The sequence below is a fragment of the Berghia stephanieae genome, chromosome 1 (genome assembly GCF_034508935.2).
Source record: "Berghia stephanieae isolate SIO BIC M18660-M18661 chromosome 1, UCSD_Bste_1.3, whole genome shotgun sequence".
NCBI classification, from domain to species: Eukaryota; Metazoa; Mollusca; class Gastropoda; order Nudibranchia; family Aeolidiidae; genus Berghia; species Berghia stephanieae.
Window position 1 is genome coordinate 20,537,426 of NC_088360.1, and position 27,764 is coordinate 20,565,189.

The window sequence follows — 27,764 nt, forward strand, 5'->3', positions numbered from 1 at the left end:
TGTGTATGTTGTGTGTGTTTGTGTGTGTGTGTATGTATGTGTGTGTGTGTGTGTGTGTGTGTGTGTGCGTATTTGTCAAGGTTAAAGAAATATGTTTGTACACCACACATATTTTAAGGTGTGTAATTCCATTATAAACAGCTTGCCGAGCTCAACACATGAAACACCTACCTGTGATTTCAAATCTAATGGCATCACCGAAGGTTATATAAAAGTGCAAGAACGTTGCTACCGTACTTTCAAGTTATGAAAATGGCATTTGTGAAAAGAATAGCTTGTTCTGGAGACAGCAACACCCTTTCAAAATTCTTTGTGTATTTCTTCTTTTCTTCGTGTTGTGTAACATCAATTATGGCCTCGAATATTGTGGTGGAATCTCCATTCGGTAAAATCCAAGGTGTAAGGAAAGTCGATGAGAACACAGGACTGTCTTATCTCTCATTCAAAGGAATTCCCTACGCCAAACCTCCATTGGGAGATCTCAGGTTTGCCAAACCACAACCACATCCTAAGATTGGTGAGTTTATACATATAGCCATAAACATAATATAATTATCATCATCATCATCATCATCATCATCATCATCATCATCATCATCATCATCATCATCATCATCATCATCATCATCGTCATCATCATCAACATCATCAGCATCATCATCATCATTATTATTATTTTCATTATTACTATTACTATTATTATTATTTGTGGACTTTTCTATGTCTTCCACTTTTTTGTCTAATTCCTCGTTTCTGTGTTTTATTGTAAGTGATCGAATTGAATGCAGTGTTTTGTTTCGTTCTGTTTTCAGGTTTATTATTTCTTCCGAGTCTTTCGTGTTTTGTATCCTGATCCTAAGTTCTTTTTGTTGCCGCGATAGATCGTTAATAGCGATGTTAGGCGTTCTATTTGGTTTGTTCTTAGTTGTATTAATAGAGCCTGCACTTTCTTCCCCCGCATATTTCATTGCCGCTTGCGTCTCTTTCCATTCATTGTTTAGATTGCTGTTTTGCTTGATTTTCCATAGACTTGAGTTAAGTCAACGATATCCTTGACATTGTAACTGACCACTTCCAGCAGAAATTTCACAAACAAGTCTCACAAATATCGCCCTTCTCAGGAAACCCTAGAGACCTAAACAACCGCATCACAACAACTGAAGTTAGAAATAGCATAAAGTGCCTAAACAATAACAGATCCCCAGGCGAAGATGAAATTCCCGCTGAATTGCTGAAATGCGGTACCCTCTCCCTGGATCTGAGCATTGCAAACATAATGAACAAAACATTCTCAACACACAAAGACTGGGACATAAACAGCGGTGTCCTAATTACAATACAAAAACCAGGAAAAACGAAAGGACCCGTAAACAACCTGCGCCCAATAACATTACTGAATACCATAAGAAAAACACTGTCAACTATTGTCCTCAACAGAATTAGACCGAAAATAGAAAATTATCTATCACATAGCCAAAGCGGGTTTCGCCAAGACCGAAGCACATCGGACGTTGTATGGACACATAAATGGTTGGCAGCAAAGGCACTCAAAGAAAACATATCCATAACAATAACCGGAATCGATATGTCCGCAGCCTTTGATACGATCGACAGAGGAAAACTTTTGGAGATATTAACAGAAATAGTAGACGAAGACGAGCTCCGAATAATCCGATTTCTCCTCAGCAACACAAAGATACAACCAAGAATATACGGGGCCACAAAACAGACGCAGTTCGAAAGTAACATCGGGACCCCCAAGGAGATAGTCTGAGCCCGATTCTGTTCACAATATACTTAGAACACGCTCTGAAAGAAGTTCGAAAAGTCATTCCAAAACCAACGACTCATATTGAGAATGCAATCCCTAGAGAAATCGCCTATGCAGATGATGTCGATTTTATTGGATCAACACCAGCAAATATAGACATCATACAAAATACCCTCATGAAATATAACCTCCAAGTCAATGCCAATAAAACCGAATTTACAACAATATCGAGGAACAAAGAGGAATGGAAAAGAACAAAGAAAGTCGGCTCACTAATTGGAGACACCGAGGATGTACAAAGAAGAAAACAGCTATCAAACGCCGCACTCAGTAAACTCACCAATGTATGGATTAGAGGTGACAAAATAAAGAGAAAAACCAAACTGAAACTGTACCATGCTCTTGTAAAACCGGTACTTCTGTATAACTGCGGCACTTGGGCGTTGACAAAATCCGAAGAAGAACATCTGGATGCCTTCCATCGCACACAGCTAAGAAGGGTACTGGACATCAAATACCCCAAAAAGATCTCAAATGAATCACTCTATAAGATCACAAAAGAAAGACCAATCTCCCTTGACATTTTACAACAACGATGGCAACTTTTCGGTCACATACTACGCAGGGACAAAAACATACCAGCAAACCAAGCCATGTCGGGATACTTCCAAAAACACGGGAACCTTTTCAGAGGAAGACCGATCACAACACTCCCCGTGATCCTAAACAAAAACCTCACAACACTTGGACAAAGCATTAGTCTCATAACGGCAGGGGACCTTGAAAATCTGAGAACCCTAGCAGAGGACCGGCAATATTGGAGACACCTCACACAGGAAATACTGGAAACAGCCAAGGCGACCCGATCTTTCGGTCGAGACGCGAAAGGCATCTAAGTAAGTAAGTAAGTAAGTTGAGTTAAGTTCATATTGGTAATGAATGCGACATTCTCGCTCATTTACTACTTTTGCCGTGTTTATTTTGACTGCCGTTTTACCTTTCTGTCTTCGTTGTCTGTACACATTTATGTTGAAATTCGTTTTTACAAGTTTGTGATCGGATGTTAGCAGTGTACCAACGTATGATCGCGAGTTGGTTGAGTAGTGTTTATGGCGGTGTCGACATATGATATAGTCTATTTGGTTGTTAGTCAGGGAAAGATATAATTTGACCTCCAACTAATTGCAACATAAATTATTTCTTTAACATATAATTATATACGATTCAATAAGTAAAATAAACCATTGTTTACTTTTATAAAAAGGTGCTAACTATTTTAAAATATTTTTTTTTAATTTTACAAAAATGTATTACTTTCCAAACTGCGATTCCATAGACCGGCACGCATGAATTGTATCAGTTACCATACCGAGCGGCACATTTAACCCCTTACTGATGACACGGTTGATAAACGTTTAGAGCATTGACGGAAACCCGCACAGGTCTATTTCGATAGTTTCTTACGATGGTTAACGCGCTCTGTTTGGTATGTATTTACAAAGTAAGGACTATTAACATTTTCCTCCATAGAATACCCTTATACCTAAAATATATAAGCGTTGTAATTAAATATTTGCTGCAAACAAAAAGTAGATACATCTGTGAAAAGGTAACAATGAATTTTTTTTTCGCGAATACATTGACTGTTTAGGCTTATCGAAATGTTGCCAAAGAAGACGCCCCCATCCCCACCCCCATCACACACACACACACGCGCGCGCGCACACACACACACACACTATTCGCAATCACAGTCATTTACATGTTGACGAAATCAAATTAAAAAGAAAGAAAAGAAAAAAAATAGCTGGGATAGACACCCAGAGTGGTGTTGATGAATTATGCTCAAGAATAAAAACAAATATAAGCCATACTGTGTTAAAATTGGTCGTCTATATCCACATTGCTCTCATCGCTGAAATTCAAGTTCATCTTCTCGGTATTTGAACAAGTCTCTCCAAAACAGCCAGAGCAAGCATGTGTACACTTAAGTCCATGTTTTCTGCAACTACAACGAAGACTGGTACATCCAGATTTACAGGCACAAGTAACAACAGCTAACAAGGTTTCTGGAGCAGGGGTAGGTCTGTCATAATTGGTGTCAGACGATTGTTCTTGACGTAATAACCCCAATCTATTGGGTCCAACTGCTGATCAAACTTGCCAAGCCATTGTTGTACCTGGAAATAGACCCGAAGACTATGGAACTTTGCTGCAGCAGAAGTTGGAGGCAGAGTTTGTGGTTCAACATAGACAACAGACTTGGCAACCTTGTCCTTGAAACGTCGAATCCTTGCTTCATTCAGGGACTGGTAATTTAATCCATAGACTAAAAGCAAAGCCTTCTACCCTGCATTGATGATGTCGGCTTTTTGTGACGAACTGCTCAGAAAAATATCTGCGATTGTCTGAAATTCTTCTTTTTTTTAGCTTCTTTAAAGCAACAGATTTTCCTATCCCATAGACTCTAGATGTCGTGTCACATCCAAGTAATGCATGTGCAAAAAGTAGTCTACATGAATTGATTCCAAGAGATGCATTTATACTTCGAATACAACACACTCTTACACCTTGTTTGGCTGATGTGAAGTAAACATTTTTAAGACTGGGTCGAAAATGGGCACTCAGAAGGCATAATAGATCTGTGTCTTCTCCAACCACTACAGTGTCTCGTTTTATGCTTTGTTCGAGAGCTGTCATTACGATGTCAACATCCGCATCCTCAATTGCATGTACATTAAAATGGCCTGATTTTTTCAAAGCTTCAGAGAGGAAAGTTATAAAACGTCCCTTGTTGCTCTTATGGGCCAGAAACATTTCTTTGCATGTGTGGAGGATAGAATTTAAGTCGAAATTAACTTTTATCCCTGCTCCTCCATTTCGTCTCAAGTGTGTTGTCTTTTGTAGAAAGTGAAGAATTGTATCCATCGAAAACAATGTGGGCAGATCTGTATTTAGATGCAACATATGTACAATATTGTGTGATGATGTCATTAATAGTTGAACCACGATTCCAAGGAATTCTTTGTAAAAGAGAACCACCATCTAAAACAAAACAATAATCTCCATCTGGCAGGCCAGTAATTTCTCCTCCTTCACATTGACTGCACAGAGCATCCCGAAGCGATGGTTTCCTTGCCTCTAGAGGCAAACCTGTCGAATCAAACAGTGCTGGGGGAAAAGAGCAGAGCTCAAAATCAAGAATGTTCTCCTTGTTTTCAATTGTTATTTCAGCAACGCTTGTGAGCCGCTGGAATAGCAGTTTTGAGTCAACATGCAGAGTCTTTTTTTCAACGTGGCATATTGTTTTAGTGGCCATGTTAATGAGTTGTTTTTTTCTTTTAAACGAAAAAATAAGAGCGTTCTCACCAATCATACCAGAGATAATGCTGTCCCCTAATGCCTGAGCAAGGTGAGCATTGACTGATGAGTCAGCAATGTGACCAGTACATATATTACGCAATTCATTTTCCCCGACAAAAGGATTTCTCTCATAGAGATATTGAAAGAGTTTCCTAGTATCGTTGTTGTCTCTTTGGCGTCGTGCAAGGCCAGTATCTTTATGAAGCTGGTCATTTGGAATTCCATGACCTGCAAATTTGGTCAATGCTGAAGTGATCTCGGCACATGCGGGCATTGACATGATCCACAACGCTCTTTGACTCTCATCCATCCCCCTGCCCCTTGTGAGACCTCCTTGAGACTTTATATTTTTCATTAAACTTTGTTCAATGGCAAGATCTGTGGATAATCCTGTCCAACTGTTGATGTTGCATCTAACCACATGATGACCTGCCATAAATGCATTATAGACATTTGAATGAGATGTTTCTAGGTCAAGCAACGATGTTAAATAGATATACCCTGACTTTAGATAGAGGTTGTGTCCACACGAGGCGAAAAAAGGTAGCATTTTGGAAAGACTTGACAAGTGAAGTCTCCAGTCCCCAGTGCGTTCAGCCCTGATGAAGTCACGCAGGATTCTTACCATGTCCAAATACAGAAACCACAATCGTGATGTTGTCCTATCTAAAGAAGTTTCCCTTTTGTCTTGTAGCTGTGACATGATGTGTTGAAATACTGGATTCGTTTCAAGGTTATTTATGGCAATGCTTTTGTCCATTATTCCATCGACCAATGAACTAATTTCTTCAAAGCGGGTTTCTCTTGAGCCAGAAGAACTCTCAGGTGTGGTTTGATCTAAATGATTTTCATAAATAATATCTGAAATCCCTGGCACATATTTGCTGAATACGTCGGCATTGGCTTCATCTTCAACTGAATGAGTTGAAACGGAAACATTTAGATTGAAAATATCACTGACAATAACAGCATGAAGCGCGGAATCTAAAAGACAATGGGCTCTGACTGCTCTTGAGTAGGCCTTTCCATTCATGATAAAGGGAACAGAATTAGGAGCATATATCACTTTGAGGACATTTTCGATACCCGATCCCTCCATAACCTTTCCAATACAACCAAGAAAACTCATTGCTGTGTGGAATCCACCAAGTCTCAACACGATGTTATGTAGGCTGTCATCATTTCTTGACATTAGCACTTTGGACTTCCAATATAATGGTTGGTCAAAGGTAATGACAGGTGTTGTTTTGCAGTTGTTTGCTTGTGATGACAAGAATTTCAGAGTTGATAATATGCATGATTCATCAGTTGGTTTCAGATCAATGATTGGAAGGAATTCAATACCAGATGTTTCTGTGCAAACTCTATTTCCAACAAGTGCTTGCATGAATCCAGACCACATTGGTCTCCGAGAGTTGAAAATCCAAGAGGTTCTCCATAGAATATCAATACTGGCAAGAGAATCTTGAGAGTTGGGTATTGAATTTGGCTTGTAGAGAATGGGAGATGAAGGATCTTTTGGATTAGAAAAATGAATTTTAATTTTCGCTAATTCCCTGATTTCTTCCATTGAAACATCTTTTCTGGGAATTTTTCTCGTAATCGCAGATGGGGGTGAACTTATTGCTATCATTCCCATGCCATGGAATGTGTTGAGACCATCGATTGTTGCAATATTATGATCAACATTGTCAGCTACAAATTGCAAAAATGCGTTATCACATGAAAGGCTTACATCCTTACCAGAATCCAAGGCGGCACTTTTTTCAAATGTTCTCACTTCATTATACGCGCAACAGAAACCAAGCTTGTGCAGAACATCTACAAGGAGCCTCGATCCAGTCTGGTGGTGAATTTGGATACCAAGACCAACTTGAAGTGGCGTGAGCAATGACTTGGGTCTTGCTGCCTGTATCAGTGCCTGGCCCAGAGATGATGTTATGATACTATTTTCCAACGGCTCAAACAAACTTTTCAAGAATAACTTTAAGCTATAAGGTAAAAATGCGTCATTCGCTTCCTTTGGTGAAATAGAATCCACTGTTGGATAAAATGCTTTACTACTCTCTAAGGCCTTGATGTCCGATTTTATCAATTTTGCAGCGGTTTCGATTATCTTTGTTTTTTCATCCTCTGCTGTAGAACATTCTTGAGTTTGGTGAAAAGCATGGATAATCTTTTGAGCATTTTCTCTCAAAGAAATAATATCTGGCAAACCATCTTTTTCATAGATAAAAAGGGTGTCTCCGTAATGGTCTCTTAACTTTTTCTTCAAATAAAATGGAGAATACGCATTTGATCCATACTTCTCCATCTCAGAGATCAGGTGAGATATCGTAACTGTTTCATCCCCAATTTGCTCCAAATAAGTTATGACATGGTCAAATGCCGCTTTACACTCATTGTTTACTGGCCTGCCACGAGATGGATTCTTTTTAACCTCTGCTTGAGTCGCAAATTCTGATGGAACATCTTTGTCTGTCCTAAAATTTACACTACATTGTTGATGATATTTGACTTCTAAGGCATGTAAATCCTGACAGTATTCTAATCTACCTAAAATCATCTGGGACCATTCGTCTTTCCTTTCTTTACACTTACTTTTAATTGAGAGCAAAAATTGTTTTTCAGTCCTAACAGGGAAAACATCAGGGTTCCGTTTTGTTCTCTTAAAGAGATATTGACCGCAAAACAAACATTCATTTCTCACATCAAACGAAGATGTTGATCGTAGTGAGGGTGTTGACTGCTTAGCGTTGTAATGTCTTAGAGCTGCTGCAGCAACATTCTTTTTATTCGTGTAATGTTGCTGACATCGCCGATGTATTTTGGAGCCAGGTATCAGTTTTAGATTGTCGTTTCTCTTAACACTAACTTTATTAATGGTGTCACAGCCCTTTTCCCCAAGAATTGTTATAACATCAGTATTAATGAATTCCTCGTGGCAAATAGGACATTGTTGTTGAATATCAGTCATCTGAAAGTGAAATTTCATTTTGTCTTTAATCAAGCATCGACAAAAAAGGTTTACTAAATAGTTACAAATACTGTATGGATGACTATTAATTTAAACGATTTCGAAGGCAACATTAAACATTAAACAACAGATAAAGAAATGAAAATATAATTTATAGAGAGCGGTTTAGTGGCTCAGAGACAGAGGTATTGTTACAAAAGTCAAGCGTTGTTAAGCATGATCGGTTGTCGGATGAGTGAAAGTGATCGTGGACAATTCTGGTGCCTACGTTCCGTCTTTGGTCAGCAGGCTTCAGGCAGCCCCCACCGCTCTCTACAATTAACACACACTACCCCACTTGACTAAGGTGTGAACGTGTCCTTGGTTTTAGGCAATTGATGCTGCATGAAATCTAAATATGGTTCCATTTGGTCAATGGGATAAATTGAAATATCATGAAGCGCATTAAGCATGGTAAATGTTTGGAAATGCGCTAGAAAAAATGTTGTAATTATTTATTTTATGTATCTAAAACATATAAAACATTTGGATAAGCAGTAGATGCTAACACTTTATTCATCGCAACATAGGTCGCCGATAACGCAGTATGTTCTTCAATCTGTAAAACATGACGCCAACGGGTTTCCATACTTTCATTTTACTTTCATATAACACTGTAAAGTATTGTTTAATAGGGGAGGGCACCCGGGTCACCAAAAGGTCATCGATGCTTTAGGTTTTGAGAAGTCAGGTCATCGACGACTGAGAACTTCCCGACCTCCACTTAGTTCTCGATGCTTTTCTCGTCTCGAGAATCTTGGTCGTCGATGCTTCTCGTATTGAGTCCCGAGTCCCGAGTCTCGAGACTATACTGCGCGAGCGACGCACGCGTTACTAACAATGTGTACTATCTGCATTGTTCACCCATCTCTCGTCGGCGATGATTCCAGCGAAGCTCGAGACTTTTTTGCGTCTCGATGCTTTTTTGAGTCTCGAGACTCAAAAAAGTCTCGAGCATCGCTCTAGTCATCGGTGCTTTCATTCAATACCTAGTCATTGGTATTGGGTATTGACGTTATATCATATTTTAAACAGCTAACAAAACACAAACGTCGTAAATAGATCAAAATGGTTATAGGTATCAATGTTTTATTATTATACAAAGTGAATTTATTTAATGTATTTAAGTTTTAATACAAAAAAGCCATCCAAAGCTCAGTTGAAGTGCTACTTCTCGGGAATTCCCGACTTTTCCTTGGTCATCGAGTTCGGGAAGTTTTGAGTGTTGGTGGCCGATGACTTGAGGTATCATCGAGACTTCCGCTCGACACTATTGTTTAATTCAGCTGTATGTTTATTGAGAGAGTGCTTCAATTGATTAGTTTTGAATTCTAGGTCAGTTATTAAATTGAGAACATTAGATTTAATGAAAAAATAAACATACTTCTTACCTTGCATTGTACTGAAATAAGTCATTGAATTGATACCACACTTGAGAAAAACAGAAATCCTGAAAACAGACTTAGATTTACATTAAAATGTGCGAGAATGACTTGATAGTCTCTATTAACGGACTGGGAGATGGCCAAAAAAAAAAAAAAAAAAATCCATGTGGCCAATCAAAAACATGAAAAATTGACAAATTTAACTTCGCATGACCAATCACTACTAAATCATAACCCTCAGAATAAAACCTCCCAAAAACTCATCCATATGTTTCACAATAAATCGACGAAAATTCAAAGTCTTTATTTTCATTGTCGATAATAAAATGATAATATTAATAATGATAATAATATTTTGTCTATCTTTGTGTAGCCATATTTGGCCACATGCGTGGGATGCGGTAATCCCATAGATATACATCTGTACTACCAGATCGCTTGCGATGTACGTTTAGCACGCGATACGACGCCGTTCATACTTGAGGCAACCTATACCGGAAATGGGGAGTGGCGTGTTGGGTTTTCATTCATTTGTTATCAAACAGTTTTAAGGAGACAATGGTTAACATTGCAAATCACAAAATGTTTATAATATTATACACCTACCTATTGCAATTTACATCTCCGTAAATTAAATATTCATTTGTCTTTCATTGTGTTTAATTCATTCATCAATATGGTGCATTCCTGTTGTGTATACAAATGCCATATTAGAGCCCTAAAGACAGCAAAATTACTTTTCATAGATTAGTCAAATTAATTACCTTATTAGCCTCATGATAATGTATGAATGCATGTTTGTGTAATTTTGCTTTTTGAGAAATTAGTGGCGATGATGATGATGATGATGATGATGATGATGATGATGATGATGATGATGATGATAATAATAATAATAATAATATTGATAATTATTATAATAATAATAATAATAATAATAATAATAATAATAATAATAATAATAATAATAATAATAATAATAATAAATAATAATAATAAAACAACAACAATACTACACTATACTACTATACTACTATACTACTACTACTACTACTACATACTACTTACTACTACTACTACTACTACTTCTACTACTACTACTACTACTACTACTACTACTATACTACTACTACTACTACTACTACTACTACTACTACTACTACTACTACTACTACTACTACTACTACTACTACTACTACTACTACTACTACTACTACTACTACTACTACTACTACTACTACTACTACTACCATCATCATCATCATAGTCATCACAATAATATTATTATTATTATTATTATTATTATTATTATTATTATTATTATTATTATTATTATTATTATTATTATTATTATTATTATTATTATTATTAATATTATTATATTATTATTATTATTATTATTATTATTATTATTATTATTATTATTATTATTATTATTAATTATATTATTATTATTATTATTATTGTTGTTGTTGTTGTTGTTGTTGTTGTTTTTCTTGTTGTTATTATTATTATTATTATTATTATTATTATTATTATTATTATTATATAGTAGTAGTAGTAGTAGTAGTAGTAGTAGTAGTAGTAGTAGTAGTAGTAGTAGTAGTAGTTAGTTGTAGTAGTATTGTTATTATTATTGTTATTGTTATTATTATTATTATTATTATTATTATTATTATTATTATTATTATTATTATTATTATTATATTATTATTATTATTATTATTATTATTATAACCCACCATATTTCTTTTAAAAAATAAATAAGATCCTATCCTAGTGTCAGAGTGGGGCTTTTAGATGCGCGGCTATGTAGTCTAGTAGTATGACGACGACGACGACGCTACTACTACTACTACTACTACTACTACTACTACTACTACTACTACTACTACTACTACTACTACTACTACTACTACTACTACTACTACTAAAAAATTGAGCTTTTATATAGCGCAATATCCACTTAACGTGCTCAAAGCGCTTTACAAAGGGTCCCTGGTCAACAGCAACATTTAACATGTAGGACGAGAAATGACGCCTGTTAGGCGATATTATAATTTTTCGGACAAAGACAACGCTGTTAACGGCCAGGTACTCATTTTACACCTGAGTACGGTGAGAGAATGTGAGTAAAGAGTCTTTTCCAAGGACTCAATATGCGTCGAGCGAGGCTCGAACCCAGGACCTTCCGATCCGAAAGTGAGTGTCATACCACTAGACCACATAGCCGCATAGTACTACTACTACTGCTGTGCTGCTGCTGCTGCTACTACTACTATACTACTATACTATACTACTACTACTACTACTACTACTACTACTACTACTACTATATTACTACTACTACCACCATCAATAATAATGGGGGGGGGGGGGATGACAGTGACGACAACAACAGCAACAACAACAACAACAACAACAACAATAATAATAATAATAATAATAATAATAATAAAAATAATAATAATAATAATAATAATAATAATAATAATAATATAATAATAATAACATAATAATAATAATAATAATAATAATAATAATAATAATAATAATAATAATAATTAATAATAATAATAGCACGTCTTGTTTTGTCTTTTTTTTTTAACCTCAACTATATACTCTTACTATTATTACTTTCAAATAAGGCGAAACACACCGTAACAAACACACACATACACCTCACTTTGCCCCAAGTTATGGCGGCCGACCGAAGAACAAGCTCGCGTGCTCGTCACGGTAATTTTTTAGTGACGTAAAGTAACCCCGCCAATTCTCGCAAGCGATCTGGTAGTACAAGGTGTATATCTATGGGTAATCCCCCATTGTTCGCGCGTGACGTTGATGGATGAGCCAGAAAGATGGGTAGGGGGAGGGGGGAATGCGGTTTGCTTTTTAAAATTTTAACCATTGTGCAGGTATGTTGCTTCAGTTGTATCAATTTTACCACATTTGCTATTTTTTTCAATTTTCAATGTTAAATTTAATTATGTTAGCACCCTTCTATAATGGTAAACAATGGATCATTGCAATCAGTGAATTACATTCTACAATCTGACACAAAAATATTTATGTTGCAATTAGTTGGAGGTTCACATAAGAAAAATCAATATCTTTCTCTGACTATGTGTATTGTTATCATTTTGTCTTGGGTTTGGTCTTTCCTTTGTCCTACCCATGTTGTCTGGTGTCTTGATGGGTGGTTGAAAGCACTGTTTGTTATGAAAAGTTTTCTCTGTTCTGGACTAATTTTTCTCCGTTATCGTTACGTTTTCCTTTTGAGTATGATCCTTAACATAGTGTGTCACTGTCGAGACGTTTTCCTACTTTGGCATTAAAATCTCCAGCAATTATTAATATTGATTTGTTTCCTATTTTGTTCAGTGTATCGTCTAGGTCTTTGTAAAATTTATCAGTTTCCTCTGGGTATTGTTTTGCGCGTTGACTTGTTGGTGCGTAAACATTTACGATTGAGATAGTGAACGTCTTCTTACCGTGATCGTCTTTGTTATTGTTATTCTGGTTCCTTGAATTGATCTTACACTTAAGCTCAAGAACACATATTCTGTCCGAAACATTCCATTCGTCACTAGTCGAATCCCTGCAGTTTTTATTTATGAGAAATCCACATCCATAGTGAGGTGAACTGGAAGCAAAGCACAGCAGTCTGTGACCATTTATTATTTGGTCGACGCCATCTTGGATCTTCGTCTCTTGTAAACACAACACATCGATTTTATAACTTTCTAAATCTTGACACAGTTGTTCCTTTCGAATGTTACTTTTAATAGATCTTAAGTTAAAAGTTCCAATATTAAGATTAGTCCACATCAGGTAAAAATTAAAGATTCCACACAGTGAATAAATGGAAACATAAGACTATCCACTGAGCCGAAGCTCAATGTCAACAGGAAAAGTCCAAAAATAACGCATCGTCTATGTTCAAAGCGACGAAATCTCTGAACCGAAAACCATTCGAGAACCCAAAACTACAGGATAAATTTGGCAAACAGACAACAAATCCCAACGATATCCTTGACATTGTAACTGACCACTTCCAGCAGAAATTTCACAAACAAGTCTCACAAATATCGCCCTTCTCAGGAAACCCTAGAGACCTAAACAACCGCATCACAACAAGTTAGAAACAGCATAAAGTGGCTAAACAATAACAGATCCCCAGGCGATGATGAAATTCCCGCTGAATTGCTGAAATACGGTACCTTCTCCCTGGATCTGAGCATTGCAAACATAATGAACAAAACTTTCTCAACACACAAAGACTGGGACATAAACAGCGGTGTCCTAATTACAATACAAAAACCAGGAAAAAACGAAAGGACCCGTAAACAACCTGCGCCCAATAACATTACTGAATACCATAAGAAAAACACTGTCAACTATTGTCCTCAACAGAATTAGACCGAAAATAGAAAATTATCTATCACATAGCCAAAGCGGATTTCGCCAAGACCGAAGCACATCGGACGTTGTATGGACACATAAATGGTTGGCAGCAAAGACACTCAAAGAAAACATATCCATAACAATAACCGGAATCGATATGTCCGCAGCCTTTGATACGATCGACAGAGGAAAACTTTTGGAAATATTAACAGACATAGTAGACGAAGACGATCTCCGAATAATTCGATTTCTCCTCAGCAACACAAAGATACAACCAAGGATATACGGGGCCACAAAACAGACGCAGTTCGAAAGTAACAACGGGACCCCCCAAGGAGATAGTCTGAGCCCGATTCTGTTCACAATATACTTAGAACACGCTCTGAAAGAAGTTCGAAAAGTCATTCCAAAACCAACGACTCATATTGAGAATGCAATCCCTAGAGAAATCGCCTATGCAGATGATGTCGATTGTATTGGATCAACACCAGCAAATATAGACATCATACAAAATACCCTCATGAAATATAACCTCCAAGTCAATGCCAATAAAACCGAATTTACAACAATATCGAGGAACAAAGAGGAATGGAAAAGAACAAAGAAAGTAGGCTCACTAATTGGAGACACCGAGGATGTACAAAGAAGAAAACAGCTATCAAAGGCCGCACTCAGTAAACTCACCAATGTATGGATAAGAGGTGACAAAATAAAGAGAAAAACCAAACTGAAACTGTACCGTGCTCTTGTAAAACCGGTACTTCTGTAGAACTGCGGCACTTGGGCGTTGACAAAATCCGAAGAAGAACATCTGGATGCCTTCCATCGCACACAGCTAAGAAGGGTACTGGACATCAAATACCCAAAAAAGATCTCAAATGAATCACTCTATAAGATCACAAAAGAAAGACCAATCTCCCTTGACATTTTACAACAACGATGGCAACTTTTCGGTCACATACTACGCAGGGACAAAAACATACCAGCTAACCAAGCCATGTCGGGATACTTCCAAAAACACGGGAACCTTTTCAGAGGAAGACCGATCACAACACTCCCTGTGATCCTAAACAAAAGCCTCACAACACTTGGACAAAGCATTAGTCTCATAACGGCAGGGGACCTTGAAAATCTGAGAACCCTAGCAGAGGACCGGCAATATTGGAGACACCTCACACAGGAAATACTGGAAACAGCCAAGGCGACCCCATCTTTCGGTCGAGACGCGAAAGGCATCTAAGTGAAGTCAAGTCAAGTCATCATCATCATCATCATCATTATTATTATTATTATTATTATTGTTATTATTATTATTATTATTATTATTATTATTATTTATTATTATTATTATTATTATTATTATTATTTATTATTATTATTATTATTATTATATATTATTATTATTATTATTATTATTATTATTATTATTATTATTATTATTATTTATTATTATTATTTATTATTATTACTATACTAACTACTACTACTACTACTACTACTACTACTACTACTACTACTACTACTACTACTACTACTACTACTACTACTACTATTGCAACAACACACACCAAAATGGGTATAATCAGCGTTACTATTATCTGGCAGAACCAACATACCTACACATAATAATCATTATTTAAAGGTGTGATAACCGAATGCAATTTGGGCTTTGACCTTACATTGTTGTGATAGACAATATTTAGCGTTGGTTTGAGAGTATACAACAATGAGTATGAACACACTCGGCCCCTACAATTTGGGTGATCTGATCCTAGCCTTCAAATTAAAGGCAGACCTTATTTTCTTATCCATTTAAAAAGTATTTATGGCGACTAGGTAAAGAGTCAATTTCTTTCACTATCAATTTATTCAAGACACATACCTATAACACATTATCCCGGTTTCTATAGCGCGTGAAATGGACCATTAGCAATTGCTTGCCTACCTTCGGACAGGACGTCAGTCTATAGTAAAGTACTTCCCACCAGATCCTACAGTCCCTGCTACCCTATCACCGCTGGATGGTCAAAAAAAAAAGGGGGGGGGGGGGGGGGGGGGGGGGGGGGCGGTAGTAATATTAGAAAGGACATGGGACAATGAGAAAATGAGCAAAGAGCTGGGTAAATGGAAAAAAAAAAACAAGAGATGAAGTGAGTAGGAAAGTGCCAGAAGACAATAGAGAATAAAAATTTCGTGGCGGTGATGGGGGTTTGAACCCGCGACCTAGCTGATACGACAACTCAGCCTGGCCGGGAAGAGTTTATATTCTCTATTGTCTTCTGGCAATTTCCTACTCACTTCATCTCTTGTCGTTATCAACATAAGTGCCTGGTCGACTCACCTTTACTGGGTAAATGGAATAAAAATAAGGAGGAATTGAGAAACTAGCAAAAGAACTGGAATAAGAATTTCAAATGCTTTTTAATTAGCGTGATATGGTAATTAAATCTCTTGATGGAGAATGAACTCATTGTGAGTCGTTAGTTAAAAGGTTTTATGTAGAGACAATGATTTTAGGGTTCGACTCCTATAACACACTGGAATAGTTTGGCTATAGTGCGGCTATGTGGTCTAGTGGTATGGCACTCGCTTTCGGATCGGAAGCTCCTGGGTTCGAGCCTCGCGCTCGGCGCATAGTTGGAAAAGGCTCTTTACTCACATTCTCTCACCGTACTCATGTGTAAAATGAGAACCTGGCCCTTAACAGCGTTGTCTTTGTCCGAAAAATTGTAATATCGCCTAACAGGCGTCATGTCCCGTCCTAAATGTTAAATGTTGCTGTTGACCAGGGACCCCTTGTGGATATTGCGCTATATAAAGCTCAATTTAAATAGTTTGTTAAAGGCTGCTAATGTTGTAGTAAATCAATAGAATTGTATTGTATCGATTTGTTGATAGACGATAACATTATTGAATGGAGAATAATTATATTTGGATTGAACCGTGATAGAGCATAGCGTCTTGGGTTCAAATCCTAAAATCTTCGTTTAAAAACGTATTGTTTAAGGTGATAGTTCTCGAGTCTGGCTCGCTGCATAGTTGAATCCTTGTAATTTGCTATTTACTCACATTCTCCTTAGCTACTCAGGATAAAATGAGTACCTGGTCTTTGACAGCGTTGTCTCTGTCTGAAAAAAAATTGTATTAGCGCCTCAGAGGCATCATGTCTAGTTCTATATGTTTTTAGTTGTTCTTCGTCAGCGCCTCTTTTTAAAAAGCACTTTGAACACGTTTAGTGGATATTGCCTATATATAAGTTCATTTTAAAATAGTTCACAAGCGCGTCCAATTATGCGACCGTCCAGAATATTTACCCACCAAACAATGAAGAGATACATCAGAGAGGAGAGTACAGCGTGTAACAAATGCATTCGTTTCGTTTGTGCAGGTTAAAACTACACCGACATTAGGATGAACATTTTTTATTCGATTCAGGTAATTGGATTCAGTAGTCTGATGTCACGCTGCCCGGCAACGGCGGCCATCTTGGTTCTAAACAAAGAAAATCATTACTTTTTATTCTTCATGCTGGCTAGAACTTTTCATATGCCTTGTGATCAGAATGTGTAAAAGTCAAAACATGATCAAATTTATGTGTTTTTTTCCTCTGGTTACTCTTTTATGCTCGCCGGAGAAATATTTCATACGGGCGTCCGCCATTGTTCCGATAGTTTAGAGCCAGTGTTACTAAGTTACCATGCGTCATTAGGAAGGAAGTGACGTTACGACTGTTGAAGAGTATTGTTAATAGAAAAACAGATTAAAGTAGGTACCAAGTCGGTCACCAAGCTGGATATGTAAATCCAATTTCTTTATATTCTCCTCCTCTCTTTGAAAATGGATTTTAGAATCGATGATGCAAAACGAATATTTTTCGAATTTACAAATTATGATAAAAAAATAAATGAAAATAAAATTCCCTTTATTCATCCCATAGGGGAAATTATTCTCTAGGGTCTATTCCAAGGGGAGACTGGAATAACCCAGGCATCAGCCGCAATGCAGCGCCGAAAACTGAGCTAGGGCGAGATGGCTTGCTCAAGGCCACACAGCGCAGCGGCGGGTGATCGAACTCGGTACCTATCGGGTACGAAGCAAAGGCCGTACCACTGAGCCACGCTGACCCCGATCTGAACTTAATCAGTCGTTATCACCGACACGTAAGAAATGGCATTGTCCTAATTTGGTGATGTCTGTGAATCTATAAATAGATAGTTCGAAGATGACGTCACTCAGGTCTTTGTTATTGTTTTTTGCCATCCGCGTTTATGAGTAATGCTCACTGAACTGTATTAACCTGACTATAAACGTTCATGGATACACACAGTTTTGTGTGTTGGTCCGTTATACTTCAGGATGGCAATGTTATGAGCTTCTAAGCCAAGCGCATACTATCTATACGAAAATGTCCGAAATAACACGATGTCAGGCACTTAATATTACTCGAGTCAATCGATGTTGATATATATTTTGAATAATCATAGGTTCAAACTTACTCAAAATAGATCTAACGTCTCTATGCAGATTTGAACTTGAGAAATTTTGTTTAATAGTTAAACGCCTTACCATTAATCAACGAAAGGGGTGTCGCCATGTGAATTCGATACATGGTCACCGGTGAACAAAGCAACAAATTATCTTTTTGCTGTCACCCTTGTCGTCTCAAACAATTAATTTTAAAGAATTATGAAGTTTTTCCAGTCATCTACTGTAGTGAGAAATATTTTGATTTATGGTTGTGTTTTTTGTTGTTTTTGTTTTTGTTTTTTTTTTGTTGTTTTTTTTAAATGTCTTTTTTGGGAGGAGGGGGTGGGGGTCCTTTTTCTAAAGTCGGCCTTGTAGTTTGTAAATGTAATTTGTTTTATTTTATTGATAAAATGCAACTATACGAACCATCAGACAAAGACTGTCTTCACAAAAAATGTAATCAAGAGGTTAATATGTTCAAAGCGCTTTTTAAAGAGAATCGCTGACGAAGGGCAACACGAAACGTAATATAAAATGAGACATGAGATAATTAATAGTAGCTAAGGAGAATGTGATTGAAGAGCCTATTACAACTAGAGCACCGAGCCAGACTGGAGAACTATCACCTAAAATAATCTAGATCGCTCTTTTATATGAAATGAGGGTAGAATGTTACTCAGGAAATTAATTGATAAAAGTTAATGTTGATATTGCCAGAGAAATTAAAAGCTGTAGTGCATGAAATCAAATATGTTTTGAATGCTCACTTTTAGACAAGATGGTCACTCATAATTTTTTGGTAAATTGAATAATGTTTTAACAAAAATCGTTTGTGTGATTTTTTGGGATTTTTTAAGTTGAAGAAATTGTTTCCTTATTCGAATTAAAGTTGAAGATTTAGGGCATTTTGCATAAGAAATAGAACAAAGCACAAACAGCCTTTAAATCTAAATGAGTTATAACATTTTTACCACCTAATAGACACAATTTTTCTCCTCTTGCAGGTGGCGTGTTTGATGCAACAAAGGATGCTCCCATACTCTGCCCACATCCTAATGAATTCACCTTTGGAATGACGGGTTTCACAGAAGACTGTCTGATTTTGAACATTCAAGCTAAAGACATCGATGCCTCGGGTCATCTAAGAAGAGTCATTGTATATATCCATGGTGGCGCTTTCCACTGGGGTGCGGGCGTTATTCATGACAGCAAATCATTTGTAATTAGTCAAGACGTTATTGTTGTCACAATTAACTACAGACTCAATGTTTTTGGATTTCTCAGTATGGAAAATGAAGCCGGTCCAGGAAATTACGGTCTATGGGATCAAACACTAGCCATCAAATGGGTCAAAGACAACATCGGGGCATTCGGTGGAGACCCCCATGACATTACAATTGCAGGAGAATCGGCAGGCGCTACTTCAGTTGGATATCAAGCTATTTCACCACAAGCAAAAGGGCTTTTTACCCGAGTGTTCGCACTCAGTGGAGGCGTCACCTCAGTATATTCTCAAGCTGTCAACGCCCAGTCACACGCGTTGGCCTTTGCAAAGTGTTTTGGATGTTGGAAAGACGATATCTATTCAAAAATCGGGATCCAAGAAAGTAGGAGCGTCATTGATTGTCTAAGAAAGCTGCCCCTTTCGCGGATTGCAACATATCCCACTTTTAATATGACAGAGACGCAATTTGTACCCAGAGTAGACTTTGACTTTGTTCCAGATGCACCCGCTCAACTTTTAAGTGATGATAAATATCTCGAATCTATAGGATTCTTTGATGTTACATACCTAGTATCAATTGTCAACAATGAAGTCGGAGTTGGACATAACTTGGTAAAGTGGGCAAAAGATGAAATATATAAAAACGATAAACTGACATTGGATGAACAGGAAACAGCTTTCACTCATCTTGTGACGCGCTTTAAAAGACTTTATTTAAATACAATGGCGCCAGGACAAACTCCTGAGAATGTTGATCTCATCATGAACCGAGTTAATGATTTTTATGAGACAAGGTATTCTCCTGAAGATGTCAATGGTAAATTTATGATTGATTTGGATAGCATTATGCCGTGTATGGATCTAGTCAGGACTGCCTCAAGACGGGACTCGTGTAATTCTTATCTTCTCTACTTTAACTATTTCCCAAGATTCATAAAAGGATCTATAAAAGGAGTGCCTCACGAGGCAGATTTGGCATTTTGGTTTGACATCGATTTAAACTATGTTGAAGCATACGTCCTTGCTGGAATCAAGCCTGAACTTTTTGATGATGACGATAGGGAAATAAAACGAATGTTCCTGTCAATTATCGGTGAATTCGCGCGTTCCGGGTAGGTTAAAATGTTAAAAGTTAACAAATGTGAAATTATACATAACGCAGATTGATGATATTAGTAGTGTTTCAGCATGCTTCCTTTACTTTTCCAGCAGCTCATAAAGAACTAAATATTGACTTCTTGTCTTTAAACTTCGCCTACAAAACGTTATTTCTGTACTGTACAGTAGTGCCGCGCTGAGGACCGGTCCTTGGACCGGTCGCACGGTCTTTTAGCTGTGAACCGAGGATCGGTCCGATAGTGGAAGACCGGCGGCGGTCCTCACTTCTTATCACCTTTCAACGGTCTCGCGCCATACTACCTCCCCAGCGATTCGTTGGCTCGGTTGCCTATCTTCCACCAATCACCAGCCATCCCACTTAATTAATCACACCCACCCCCCTTTGCCATACACTAAACGACACAGACGACCATAGAGGCAGACGACCACCTCCCTCCACTCCGCAAACCGCCCTTTCGTGTGTGAGATGGGGGGAACAGGAGGCACACACCTTGGACGATTCCATTATACGGGGTAAATTTCAAAATTTACTTCACCATAATGATCGCAATGACAATGATCTATGATGAAGGCATGACCCCTCTTCTATAATGGGTTATTGTTTGAAATGCATGTGACTACTAAAGATGTTTGTGTTTGTGTGTGTGTGTGTGTGTGTGTGTGTGTGTATGTGTGTGTGTGTGTGTCGAACCTAGCAAGTAGCAAGTCCGATTTTTTGTTTTCTTTTGTCCATCTCTTGTCACACTCCTTTCTATCGCATTGTTGTCATTTAAAATAATACAATAATATTAAAATTTCGTTTAGTGTTTTAACTAATCAAATAATATGAGTTTCATTAGTTTCTTCCTTCCAAAAAACCCAGTTATAACGTCTGTATTTTAAAAAAGTCCAATAGAATATTTGGGGACCCCGATAGCTCAGTTGATCCCGGGTGCAGTCGAGTTTTTTTCTGAGTCCCTGTCTACTCAGCAGTGAATGGGTAGCTGGGTTTGTTAGATCTGGCGAAAAGTCACCATGGACACCACTTATTACTTATTAACTTATTACCGCATCCACCCCCTCTTATTATAACTTCACGTCTCTCTCTTACTCTTCAATGCTCGCTGCCCTCTAATGTGTGTGTGTGTGTGTGTGTGGGGAGGGGGGGGGTAGGAGTTGCGTGTGTGTATCAACGCCACGAACAACTCGATCAACGCCTTGGGCGATGCCATTATCTCCGTTTATGGGGATAAATTTCAAATTTTATTAAATTATCGAAGTAACAATGAAGTACGGTGAGCAAATAAAGAAGGCATCACCCCTCTTCTCTAATTAGGTTACAACTTGAAATGAGTGTGACTACTCCGTGTGTTTTACTCCTGTAGACCACGGTTTTCATCTTGTAGCGGTCTTTAACGGTTCAAGAATGAACGATCCCACGGTTTCAAAGGTCAAAACGGTTCGAACTTCCGACAGTCTCTCAGGAATGTTCAATGTCGAAAATGACCGGTCCTAGGACCGGTCCTTGCGGTTTTCATTTCCCAGGGACCGTAGGACCGTGGTCCTTAAGCTTGCCAAGGACCGCCCCGCACTACTGTACAGGCATTCTTACAGTATCAATCACGGCCTACATCCAGGTACTCATTCACAAATGGTAATGTATGTACAGTGCTTTACCAAAAGGCATAACAACAGGACAACTGTGTTTTGCATCATTTACCATCTGTCAAAGCTCGATATCGAATGAATTTGGTCACAGGACGCATTATGTCTACATTTTAGGTGGCTCAATAGTAGATAAATAATGAGATATTTGTTTTGTTTTTAAAAGCCAATGAATTAAAACCTGCGTAGAAATAACAGAATTTTAGTTATTTTTTCTTAAAACTATTCTTCAATATTGTGTTACATGAACAACTTGAGCTGCCGACAAAAGTATGAAGGTAGAAGAAAAAAGTCCGAAGTAATTATAAGGTTAGAATCTATCCATAATCATGTGGAAAATTTAGCTCTGACGCATCTCAGATGCAATAGAGTGATTCTAATGTTAAATTTTAATTTTCATCCTTAAAATTAACCATGCATTATATTATTCTCAATTAATAAAATATGTATACGTAACCAATGTCACACACTCATAACTATAAATTGAATGCTTAACACCTAAACAACCCAATCATAATTCATCATTATTTTGTTCTTTTTATTTACAGAAATCCGGGACACGCTCTGAGGGGTACCTTAGGATGTAGCTGGCCAAAGTATGATGCTTGCGATTCTAACTACCTAAATTTTAACCTCAATCCATATGTTGGAAGTTTCCTGAAGAAGGAGACGACAGACTTTTGGCATAAAACTTTTCCAAGTTTGGTCAAATCAAACAATGGGTCATAAAGACGTGAGCATGTTAAGAACATGATCGTCTCGAGAGTCATCACTTGGTTCACAACAATGAGGTGGATGGACTCTCATCATTCACATTGCCAACTGCTTCGTATTGAATTGTGTCACGGAAAGTAACTCTTTTCGTCTGAAGAACAAACAACGAGGCTCTGTTTTAAAAGCAAGTGGACAACATGGTAGAGATGTTTATTGCAAGTTTACACAAATCTATGATAAAGTGGATATGGCAATAATCGGTTGGAATACATCGATCAATGCTAATTGAGTACTTTCGTCCAAAAGGAGATTTACGATTATCACTCAGTCTCATGGAACTTGTTTTGAGTCAAATAAGACAGATGATTTAACATCGCCACCGAAAACCCAATCGGCTCTTTGATGATCAATTGCTCGAGTGTTGACGCCGAGGACGTCGGGAATTTTTTTGAATCCATGGTTGGTTATTCAACTGAGCCAAGGGATCCACCGGAAGGAATGATTTCACGATTTCAGGAAAACGTAAGTTCAAACATAGAGATTAAATTATCAAATTGAATTTTGTTATATAAATATATTTTTTTAAAAGTATGTTTTGTTGTTTTGTTTTGTTTTGGTTTGGTTTGGTTTGGTTTTTTGTCCCTGAAATCTCTCTGTATTTGTAATCATCATCATCATAGCTTGTCGCTCCAACACCGAACCAACTCCAAAGCAGCTGTGGAGCAGACTCTTAGGTCATGGTCAGTGCAGCTGGGCCCATCCTGGCATTCTCTAGGGATGTGCTCCACCGTCTGCTCTGGGCATCCACATGTACACAAGCTAGTTTCAGCCAGTCCCCACTTTTTCATGCTTCCAGCTGTTCTCCAAATTTTTTTCCCGTGCTCTGCTCAGTGTTACCCATTCATTTCTGGGGAGCTCAGTTCCATAGGGCAGTTCTTCTCTCGGATCTTCAACAGCTTCATTTGCATGGTTGTCCCGTCCACTCCCTCCATGTGGAAATTCTGTATACAGCTGCATGGCCAGGGTTGATGCTTTCTTCCGTCATGAAGCTCTTTCTCGACTTTCTCGGTGTTTTATTGCACAATGCGAGTCCGTCGTCCCTGTATAGTCCAATGTTTATATCGAGATTTTGCATTTGAGAAAGTAGATATAGTCCGACGAGCTCGCATGTTTCTGCTCCATCGTAGCTCCCCATGGTGACATCAAAGTTTGTTGATGGAGCAGAAACATGCGAGCTCGTCGGACTATATCTACTTTCTCAAATGCAAAATCTCGATATAAACATTGGACTATACAGGGACGACGGACTCGCATTGTGCAATAAAACACCGAGACAGACAGAATTAATAAAGAAAAAAATATGCAAAATCTTCCAGGGCAACAATCTGAAAATTACAATCGAAGCCAACAAAAAAACATTCGACTTCCTGGACATAACCATCAACCTAAACGACGGCACCTACCAACCATTTTCAAAACCCAACAACATCCCATTGTACGTTCATAGACACAGCAATCATCCGCCATCTATAATAAATAACATCCCCGAGAGCATTAACAAACGACTATCTAACAACTCTACAAACAACAACATATTCAACGATGCAATCCCACCGTACACAAACGCACTACAAAAAAGTGGATATAACTACAAACTAGAATATGAGGAAGAGACCATTACCACCCCAACAAAAAAACGACAAAGAAAACGACACATAGCATGGTTCAACCCACCCTACAGCAAGAATGTGACAACTTCTATCGGTAACAAATTCTTCAATCTACTACAAAAATGCTTCCCTCCCGGTCACGTTCTACACCCAGTCATGAACAAAACACCATCAAAATAGGATACACCTGCATGCCAAACATACAAAACATTATTTCATCCAACAATAACCGAAAACTATCACAGCCAGATCAGCCCAGCAACAACCTAGAGAAAAAATGCAACTGTAGGACCCAGACAACATGCCCACTAAATGGCAATTGCCTGACTCAAAACGTAATTTATCAAGCCACAGTAACACGACCAGACACACCAAAACAAGAAACATACATTGGCCTCACCGAGTGTCCATTCAAAACCAGATACAACCTGCATACATCTTCCTTCAGAAACATACACAAACGACATTCTACTACACTAAGCGAACACATTTGGAACCTCAAAGAAAAAAACATACAACACAGCATCACATGGAAAATCATCTCCAGAGCACAGTCGTACTCCCCCTCTTCTAAGATTTGCAACCTCTGCTTGGAAGAAAAATTCTTCATAATCACTAAACCGAACATAGCAACACTCAACAGAAGAAACGAACTAACTTCCTCATGCAGACACAGAAACAAACACCTTTTATGTAATTACGAACCTCCATAAACACGAATCTATAAAAATACGAAAACACAACAATCTACTTTCACTTCCACTTCCTGATGAGAGCAACGCTCGATAACAACGTTGTAGAAGTCAAACTATCTTAATTATATTTCAAATGTTTATAAATAGCTCCTTTTATACTAAAGTTGAGCACTATTATTTCATGGTTTTTGTTTTATAATTTATATATATATATATATATATATATATATATATATATATATATGTATATATACATATATATATATACTCTAAGAGAGAGAGAGAGATAGAGATAGAGAGAGAGAGAGAGACACACACACACACACACAGAGAGAGAGAGAGAGAGAGAGAGAGAGAGAGAGAGATAGAGAGAGAGAGAGAGAGAGAGAGAGACTCATTCATGGTATTATAGACTATAATGATTTTTAACGACAATTCACATTTTACAAACACTAGTGGAGATAAGTTTAATATATTTGTTGAAAGATAATGTAACCAAATCGAAACAAAATAAATCAACAATAACCAAGCCGGATGCGAATAGGTTACATAAGGATGGAGAAATTCGACAGCTGCATATATTTCAACAGACTCTCAAAACTAAATTCCGTGAAATGTGTAGATAGTCTAATTCGTTATATGGGCGTTTAAAATGTTTCTTATAAAACTGCGGTAAGTTTTTGTTTTTGTGTGCCGCGTCGGTTGTAATAAAGAAACAACGTTCAAACGCGCAGTTCACCATATAGATATGATATAAGGATTTTTATTCTCGATATTTCAATAATGTGTTCTTAAAATTCATAATTATTTCTAATTTTTAAGACGTGCTTTCTATGCCTGGCGATTCTATTCATTTTGATATTAAAGCCCGCCAGGAAACGTTAATTCGAAAATAAAAATATGATAGTAATAGATCAATAAATAATTAAATAAATAAATAAATTTTTAAAAACCCAAAATCACAAACAAACAAAATATAGTGGAATTTATATATTATAGTCAACACCCAGTAAACTTCTGCTACAGTCAAAACATCTTGATGGTTCCGAATATTCTGTTCATTATCTAAGTGTGTTCCATTGATCATGGACAAAGGCAACCGATCTTTCTGATCCTGATGTAATGGCTTTATCAGTGTTCCACTGTAATGTGTCAAACACTTGCTGCCATCACTTCTAAGAATGCTGGAATAGAGTAATTGATGAGGTTAACACAATTTTTAAAAAAGCTAAAATGTTTGCCAAAGGAGAAATCGATAGAAGGCGCCATGTCTCGTTCTTTATGCTACGTGTTGCTGTTTGTCAAGGACCCTTTGTAAAGCGCCTTGGGCACGTTTAGTGGCTGTTGAGCTGTAATAGCTCAACTTTTATTTTTGATTGCACATTATTTTCATGTGCTTTTACTCTTTTACTCTTTCATCATTTCTCCTATACCTTTACTGTGTTTAGTTTTACGACTGTGCATCGTTTTACGACTGTGTAGTTTTATTACTGTGCATAGTTTTACGCCTGTGTAGTTTTATTACTGTGCATAGTTTTAGGACTGTCTGTAGTTTTATTACTGTGCATAGTTTTACTTGATATAACCAATTAATTTTAATCATTGTATTTGTATCGTATTGTATCGTATCGTTTAAGAGCTAATAGGTTCTAAAAACACTATAAATGCTCTGTATAACTTTCATGCATAGATGCATTTTATGAAAGTGATTTAAAGTGATTTAGTTTATGTTATTATATCATTATTTTATATTATTTCCGTATTTGACATAGCATGTGGATGTATTATAACATATCTTGTATTAATGACTTTATGTTTAGTTATTACATTGTTGTATAATGATAATATTATGTTGATGTAGTTTGTATAATGTTTCATTTGTATAATAATGTCACTGTATTATTGTTTCGCGCATTGAGCATCACCCAGTGATGAAAATGCGCGTTATAAATGTCATGTATTATTATTATTATTATTAAACAACATTCGATGTTAATTGATAAAATTGAGGATTAAATAGCTAATACATAAATAAGTATCCTAGTCAATATTCGTGGGCTAATTATCTTTATTTACATTTACTTGGCATGTCCAATTCATTTTATAAATTCGAGAATTTTAAATAATATACAATTAAATGCAATAATATCCAATGTCGTGTTACTTTATTCATTAAAACCAAATATTATGTTGGTAATTTTTTATCAATGGCATTATTAAAAATATTAATTGAATTAGATTTTTTTTTGTGTCTCAAACTTTGGCTTTTTTCAAATTACCACAGTTCT

The 27,764-nt window shown here is 37.1% G+C and overlaps 2 protein-coding genes across 2 annotated transcripts; one reads left to right on the forward strand and one right to left on the reverse strand.

Annotated features, from left to right (window-relative positions):
* The first annotated feature begins 137 nt into the window (after window positions 1-137).
* On the forward strand, window positions 138-23,257 carry LOC144970158 (carboxylesterase 3A-like). Its single transcript, XM_078909473.1, has 3 exons — window positions 138-517; window positions 19,414-20,746; window positions 22,946-23,257. The coding sequence occupies exons 1-3, from the start codon at window positions 247-249 to the stop codon at window positions 23,124-23,126; spliced, it is 1,785 nt and encodes a 594-aa protein (XP_078765599.1). The 5' UTR covers window positions 138-246; the 3' UTR covers window positions 23,127-23,257.
* On the reverse strand, window positions 3,829-9,774 carry LOC144963459 (uncharacterized). Its single transcript, XM_078897542.1, is given in 4 exon segments — window positions 3,829-4,195; window positions 4,197-4,667; window positions 4,669-8,111; window positions 9,542-9,774. Coding segments are annotated over 3 exon segments (4,281 nt in total). The 5' UTR covers window positions 9,542-9,774.
* Window positions 23,258-27,764: the final 4,507 nt, after the last annotated feature.